This window comes from Poecilia latipinna, unplaced genomic scaffold (assembly GCF_001443285.1).
Source record: "Poecilia latipinna isolate Pla-1442-1.1 unplaced genomic scaffold, P_latipinna-1.0 Scaffold934, whole genome shotgun sequence".
NCBI lineage: Eukaryota > Metazoa > Chordata > Actinopteri > Cyprinodontiformes > Poeciliidae > Poecilia > Poecilia latipinna.
Window position 1 is genome coordinate 112868 of NW_015113550.1, and position 6722 is coordinate 119589.

Here is a 6722-nt window from a genome sequence, read left to right on the forward strand (position 1 = left end):
CAAAATTGAAGTCAAATTCCTTGTTTGTGTGTACAAATGCTTGGTGAAAAAGCTGATTGTGATTTATATTCATTATGCCCCAATGTTTCAGGATCCTAACAGCACCTCTGTTCTGCTGTTAGGACAACATCTCTGACAAGATTTTTCAGAGTTGATGTGTCAGAATAAATACTAAAATAAAACCACCTAATGGGTATTATACAGCTTGAAATACCAATAACATTTACTAAACTTCAATTTTGACTTCGCAACAGCCATAATTTGTCCAAGTATCAAGCTAACCTACCATAAACTGTACAAACTCCACCTACTCGGTGCGCCGTTAGCCGCGCCGGCGTTTAAATGGAGTGTGTGTCGTTGTAAAGTGAAACGGAAACGGAAAACAGCGGGCCGGTTTGAAACGGAGGACTCGTCGCCGTGGTTACTGCCAGGGGGGCGTCCGGGAAAGTTTAATTCACCTTTAAAGAGAGAGAGGGGAGATTCAGAGCTGTTAGAGGATAAATATATGGGGCATTTTAGCATTGTTTTAAGGCTGTCCGTTGCGATGACGTCACGCTATTAAATTGTAAATATGACCGTTAGGAGGCTAACGTTAGCAGAGTTAGCCAACGTAGCATCGTAGGATGCCAAGGAGCTTTTTCTAGTTGGTTAGTTTTATTTCCTTTCATTGGTCGGTCCAAAATGTGCTCACACGAGAGCAGTCGTGTCCTGGTTCTGGAGGAGGAGGTAAAGAATTTATCAGAGGAGTTAATTCAGTGTCAGGTATGTGTACACATACATACACATCTAATGTAGTGTTTGCTGTCAGGTTTTACAACAAGGACAAATATATCATTTTGCCTTCTTTTCTATTTTTTCTTAAACTTATTTCTGCAGTTATTACAAATGTTTCCAAAGTTTTATATACTTGGAGATAATTGAACTACTCAATTCATGTATAAAGCACTAATTAACAAATGTCGTCTGAAATCTCACCGCATTAAGTTTAATTTATAATTCAAATTAGTTTAAACATTTTTTCTATCTCTAAGGAAACCCAGCAGATTGCATTTAAGTAATTGGCTGCAGCAATCCCTCATATTCAGCATGCATGTAGTGACAGTGGAGAGGAAAAACTCCCCGTTAACAGGAAGAAACCTCTTCATAACATAACTGACATTATGTTTTATGTATATAAACAAGACAAATTCCCCACTAAAATATTTAAATGGACGCTTTGCATGCCAGCTATGTATTGAGCCTTAGTTTGACGGAGAGATTCCCACATCCAACACAATTAAAAGTGCTCAAAAGACTAAAGATCACATAGAGTAGTACAGAAATTTTTTTTTGTTTAGTCCAAAATTGTGCAAATGCCATCAACACAGTTGGATTTGTAGAAATACCAAATATTGTCCAACACGTAGATCAGGGGTCTGTAACCTTTACAAACTAAAGATCTCATTTAGAGCCACAAATGTTACATAACCTTTCAAGAAAAGACAACTTAAACATTTTAAATGAATATTTACTGTAGAAAATATAGGGTCATTTTTAAAGAACTATCATTTTATTTTAGGAAAACATAAACATTTACAAAAAGGGGATTGATGCATTTTCTTCTCTGGGATGCTGATATTTGTAGAAAACAGTTTAAACAAAAAAAGTGTAGTGATTAGAAAACTATAACAAATATTAGTAATACTTTCATCATTCTTTTGTAGAAATTTAAGACAGGATTTATTCCATGGGGGAAAAAACCTCCACCTAAAAACAGCTAAAATCTGCATTTTATTGTTTGTCTACATTAAAAAAAAATGGTTCTGGACTTTTTGCCAAATTATTAAGAGACAAATTGTGAATAATCCAAAGAGCCACAGGTTGCAGACCCCTGCTCTAAATGTCTCAGTAAAAACTAAAATAAATGTTGATGGGCATTTCTTTATGAACTTTTGTTTTCACTTTGTGAGTCGGTGATTTAAGGATCCCCTGCATACTCGCCACCAGGTGGTGTCTAATAACAGGAGTGAAGTGACCCAGCATGTCTTCTTCCACAGGTAGACGGACTGGGGCATCAGCTGGCCTTATGAGGCGATCCAGCACAGAAACACACATTTTAATCTCTGTCCTTAATTTCAAGAATATTGCAGATTCCTTCTGTGATTCATTGGACCAAGTCAGATTTTTCATAAGTGAATCAATTCAGAGTGAGAAACTTTAAAGAGAAATATTCTCTTTACTTTAGGGAGGATATCACTGCTGCAATACGTGTACATTCATCCCATTACAAGTTTATGTATAACAACTTTAAGTACTTAAAGACTTCTTTCTGCTTTGAGGAAAATATTTGGTTTAAGTAATACATTTCTGTTTTTTATATACAGTAAATTGAGCGGGGGAAATTATCTGTTCTCTTTTTCACCTTTAACATTTTTATTTACAAGTCTTTGAATATTTTATTTTTTAAAAACTGAGAATTTACATGAAGTTTAGAAAGTAATTGTTTAATGTACGCCATTCTAACTTAAAACAAGTTGCATTGTGTTTTGTTGTTTTAGTTTGCTGTTTTCTGCAGTTTTTCTCTTCATGTACCTTAAATAAAGGAAAATATCAGGTTCTTTGGTAAATATAGCAGATTTGAAATCAACAGAGAGACCTTTATCTGTTTCATACTGAGCTGAAAACGCAGCGAATCAGAAAACATGCTGTGTATTGATGTGTTTACAAACTGAAAAACGTGGGAGTTTTCTGTTTTAAGGTTTCAGTGATCACAGCATAAAAAAATTCTGATTTTTTTGGTGTTTCACCAGTTGATTACAGGTCAGAGCTGACCTAGGGAAGATCTGGAGATGTTGAACACTTGTAGATTGATTGGTGCGTCACTACTAAAACCTGTGCAAAACAGTTTTTTGCTGCGTCTTCACTTCTTGTCCACATGCAAAGTGTCTGTTGTGAGGATTTTTAGCCATGAAAACAACACTCCACCCAAGTTAGAGCACAGGTCTACAGTAAATATAAACACAAACATATTGGGAAAAGTAAATATACGAAATGCCTCGCTGAAAAACGCACTACTTCATACAGTTTCACCTTTATGTCAAAGAAACCTAGGATATAGAAGAGATACGGATAATCCAGCCCAAACCAAAGGAGCAAATCACAGCTTGTCATTTCAATCAGCCTTCATCAGGATGTTTCTTATTATGATCCTTCTTAACCAAAGAAGGAACTTTGGTCCATTGAGTCTCTGAGTTTCTTTAAAGTTCACTGATTCAGACAGATTAAGGCCTGGACGTTGATTGGGCCATTGCAGCTCCTCCATTTATTTTTTATGTTTTTACTTGCTGCTTGAAATGATTTTCTTGCTGGTTTTGGTCAGTCATCAGACAAATGGCTCCTTAGCCGCTGTCCAGGCCCAAGTCATCTCCCTGTTCGCCGTGATTTGCAGAGATCTGACGTAAACTGCTTCAGAAGGCTAATAAATATGTTCATAAACACGAAAACAAAGGATGTAGTTCCTGTTAATTATAGTTTTTTCCTGTTAATTGCAGTTTTTATTCATTTTCAGCTAATTTTAATTTCAGCTTTTGTTGTTTTGTTAGTTTTAGTTGACTATAGTAACCTTGGTTACTATAGCTGCTTCTGACTGGTGCACAGGAACGAGGAAGCATGTGAGAAGTGCCTTTCTCTTTCACCTGTCTGAACTGTGATCCTGTTTATTCATCTGCGCCGAACTTTGTTGACCTCAGCGCTGCAGCCTGTCGTTGAACTGGCCTGGAGACCCTCCATGGTTGGTGGTCTCTTCCAGACAGAGCAGACCATCAGCGATTCTGTTTATCTAATAACGGCCCTAAGATGTGCAGTGTACATTTTTAAATAGTGACATTTGAATACCACTGATGTGTTAAGTCTCGGGCATGACGCGGTTCAGGACGGCCATTAACTACAAAGAGTCTCGTCTGTCAGCCAGCAAACGTTCGGGCTAGAGCCAGCTAATTTTCCTAATACGCGCTGAATCGCTGTGGCTCTCTCTGGTATGTTTAGCCCATGGTGTTCCAGGATTCCAGATTCAGGATGAATAATTCATGCCATCATCAAACACTCATTGAATGTATCTTTAGAGGAGGGCGCTTGATGAGGGTCCTCGCTGAACACTTGTCAACGGAACGGTTAATGGCAGCCAAAGGCCAGGCAGGCGGAGTAAACCAGGCCGCCTAATTTAATCATTAGCCGCGTTCCAGTGTTGATTTAGTGAGAACCCTCCTCTCTACCCCCCCACATCGCGGATACATACAGATACATCACAGTCCTTCCTCTTTATGTGTTCAGCTCATGGCCTTATCAAGGTCTGACGCTGCCATTTTACTAAATAATTGATTAGACACTTTTTGAGAAGGGGCTTAAAATTCATCTACTAATTGGAGACCAGTAGATTCCAGTGGGAGGTATGGCTTTTATCTTCTGATGATGTGAACATAATTTATCAGATGATTTTTATATCGAGTCGATTTGGTATAATTCTGTCTTTTAATGCCAAACATACTTTTTAGATGTCGCTCATTAGACGTAGCGTTGCCTGAAAAATGTTTGGAGAAACCGGGACGACAGTCTGAATTGGAGATGCGTTTCATGACTTTTCTCTCTGACATCGGCTCTGAGTTTGGTGGAAAACACGAGGCGGGCCGCCACGTTTTGATTCGGATCCCCAGCAGTCATAAATAGTTCATAATGACAAGTGTCAAGTCGCTCCCCGCGAGTCGAAGGTCACATCTCAGCGATGGAGACCGCTGCAAAGAGAGGCGCATGATTAGAGCGGGCAGGCCGGATGAGAAACTGTTTTGTACAAGTTGTTTAAATAATTGATTGACTTCCCTACTGTCATATGCTAATGCCAATGAGCGTCCTGGTTAATCTTTTATCTTTTATTTTTTTCCCAGCCAGAAGAACTCTGATGTGCTGCTTGTTTTTCTTTGACTGGCTGATTAAAGTCGTCATGTAATGTATCGTAATTAGGGCGGGGTATTTATCGCATCATTTATCATTTATTGTAAAAAATGTCCTATTGTGGTGAGAATTTTGATTTATTATAGATTTCAGATTTCCAAACTAACAGTATGAACAGAAAAGTTATTTTTGCTATTTTTTTCCCACTGATTGTTCCACACAAGTATCAGTAAATTAAAATATATGATTATGTTTGGAGTTTGGTGATATAAATCACACTCTCAATAATAATATTTGTGTTTGTGCCACTATTAATTCTGCGTCATGCAGTCACAGCAACATAGTTATCTAAAAATAAGTAAAAAGTAGCTTTTTTAACATGATCTTTATCATTATCACAATTGTATCACAAAATATTGCGATACAATTGTCAGTCCATATCATCCACCCCAATCATAATTGTAGGGCTGAAACAATTAACCATGCCAGTCATGATGAATCGATTATTAAAATAATTGTCAACTAATTTGGAAATCAATGAATCGTTAATTGAAGTATAAAGACTCAAAAAAGGTTATTTGTTTAAAGAACATCACACTTAGAGCATTACTTATGCGAAAACTGTGCAATATATACATTTCATATTTAAGATAAAAAAAACCTTCGTCTCTACATATGTCGCTTCCAGACAAATGGCAAATTAGCTAAATCTGGACGAAATTCTGTAATAAAATATATCCTACTAAGCACCTTTCACGATCCAATTATTAATGAACTGATTATAAAAAAATAATCACCAAATCAGCCCTTTACTGTATTGAGATCAAACAGAAATGTTTTTGTAATTTTTAGCTGCAGATTATTTGCTGCACAGCGTTCACTAAAGGAATGCTATGTTACATTTTAGGCAGTAAAATGTTTATTTTCCTATTTAAAAATGGATTTCAATTATTATTTTATCTTCATCTTTTAATGTTTCTAATATTGTATAAAAAGACTTAAATGAATGGAAAAATATACTGAATGTGATTTTTTTAATCTGATTAATCGACAGAATAGTGGATTACTAAAATAATCATTAGTTGCCACATTAATAATGATATATCTCTCAATAAAAAAATAAACTCTTGATTTCCTTGATTATTCTGCAGGCAGACAAGGAGTTTGTGTGGTCTCTGTGGAAACGGCTGCAAGTGGCGAATCCGGACTTGACCCAGGCCGTCAGTTTGGTGGTGGAGCGGTGAGTGGCTTCATCTTTCACAGCTCAACGTGACTCTGTCTCACAAGCCACGAAAAATGTGTGTGAAAGTTTTTTTTTAAAGCACCTACATGGGTTATGACGGAATCAGGTGCAGATGCTGGTTTAAGCCCTCTTATCCCCGCTCTCCCAGTTCAAACAACGGAAACCTCTTTAATGAAAACACTTCTCCTCCGCTGCTCTCATGCTGGACAGCTGAAGCATTCCTGCCAAATGCTCGTCTTTACCGGATAAAACGTAAGATGGAGTAAGGCCTCTTTTGCTGGATGGCTAAGCCAGATGAAAAACTGTGGCCTGGGAACTGTCGGTGAGCGCAGAGGGGCTTCCTTTATCCTCATCAGGCATATTTGGACAAATAAAGCAGTGCCATGCAGCCGTGTTCATTCCCAGGGAACATTTTGTCACGTTACAGCCACAAACTTCATTCCCAGGGGACATTTTTGTCACGTTACAGCCACAAACTTCATTCCCAGGGAACATTTTTTCACGTTACAGCCACAAACTTCATTCCCAGGGAACATTTTTGTCACGTTACAGCCAC

At 37.6% G+C, this 6722-nt stretch overlaps 1 protein-coding gene across 2 annotated transcripts in view; it reads left to right on the forward strand.

Annotated features, from left to right (window-relative positions):
- The first annotated feature begins 364 nt into the window (after positions 1-364).
- Positions 365-6722, forward strand: part of cntln (centlein, centrosomal protein) — a 136651-nt gene continuing 130293 nt past the window's right edge. The window contains exons 1-2 of one of the 2 annotated variants that reach the window (XM_015049211.1): positions 365-762; positions 6075-6163. In XM_015049211.1, the coding sequence (XP_014904697.1) occupies positions 682-762; positions 6075-6163 (170 nt within the window). In that variant the 5' untranslated portion in view covers positions 365-681. Of the gene's footprint in view, positions 763-6071; positions 6164-6245; positions 6419-6722 lie in introns of those variants that run through there. The other variant, XM_015049212.1, reaches the window with a different exon arrangement.